At 41.8% G+C, this 849-nt stretch overlaps 1 protein-coding gene across 1 annotated transcript in view; it reads left to right on the top strand.

Annotated features, from left to right (window-relative positions):
* Positions 1-816, top strand: part of LOC118337496 (activator of 90 kDa heat shock protein ATPase homolog 1-like) — a 5,288-nt gene extending 4,472 nt beyond the window's left edge. Inside the window, exon 9 of the mRNA XM_035674565.1 lies at positions 253-816. Coding sequence (XP_035530458.1) covers positions 253-425 — 173 coding nt within the window. The 3' untranslated portion in view covers positions 426-816. The remainder of the gene's footprint in view (positions 1-252) is intronic.
* Positions 817-849: the final 33 nt, after the last annotated feature.

The raw sequence follows: 849 nt of genomic DNA, 5'->3' as shown, positions 1-849 counted from the left end.
TCTCTTATGTCTTCGCCTCTGCCATTAGCACCGCTCTCCGTCAGCATCTCTCTAACTAAATGCCCTCGACAGAGTCCTGTTCATTATTTTATGTTATTCAGTTGTTTAAGGGTGGAATGAAACACATTATCTGCCTCACCGCGGTCATAAATCACACGCTGAGGCTCATTTTCTTTACCAGAGTTTATTGTAATCCTCGCTGTACAACTGGAGACACTGACGGTAACATGTGGTTGTCTGCGTCCTCCACAGAGCACTACGCAACAATCACGATTCATTTCTTGGACCGGAGCAGCGAGACGGAGCTGAAGGTGGAGTGCCGAGGCGTCCCGGACCACGAGGAGGAGCGGACGAAAGAGGGCTGGAAGAGATACTACTTCGAAGCTATTAAACAGACTTTTGGCTACGGAGCGCGACTCTTCTGAAGATGCTGTACTGTAGTTCTGTTTTCATTTCTGTTCTCAATTTTTAAACGTGTCCTTCGATCTGTCTGGCACAAGATGTCCGTTGTAAACTCACAGCACGAGTTAAACGAAAGAGACGCAGTAGGTGAAGGCCGATCTGTCACCTGTCGGTCTGTGTTTGTGTGTAAATTTTAATTTTTTGAACATATTTAAATCTAGATTTCTCCCTGTCAGTATTTGGGTCAGTTGTTCAAAGGAGTGTAAAGCGACTGTGCCTTTTGGGACTCTGGATGGAAAATGGATTAAATAAAACAAAGAAGAATCTATTGAACCGCTAATGCAAATTGGCCACAATTCTATAAATATGTAAGTACTGCAAGAGTTAAAATAAATGTTTGTTTTTTTGGTTTATTAGAAAAAAATATGTTGCTTTAATTTTTTTTTT

Source organism: Morone saxatilis, unplaced genomic scaffold (assembly GCF_004916995.1).
Source record: "Morone saxatilis isolate NCDOM2014 unplaced genomic scaffold, NCSU_SB_2.0 Contig3, whole genome shotgun sequence".
Classification (NCBI taxonomy): Eukaryota; Metazoa; Chordata; class Actinopteri; family Moronidae; genus Morone; species Morone saxatilis.
This window is presented reverse-complemented; position numbering and strand designations above follow the sequence as displayed.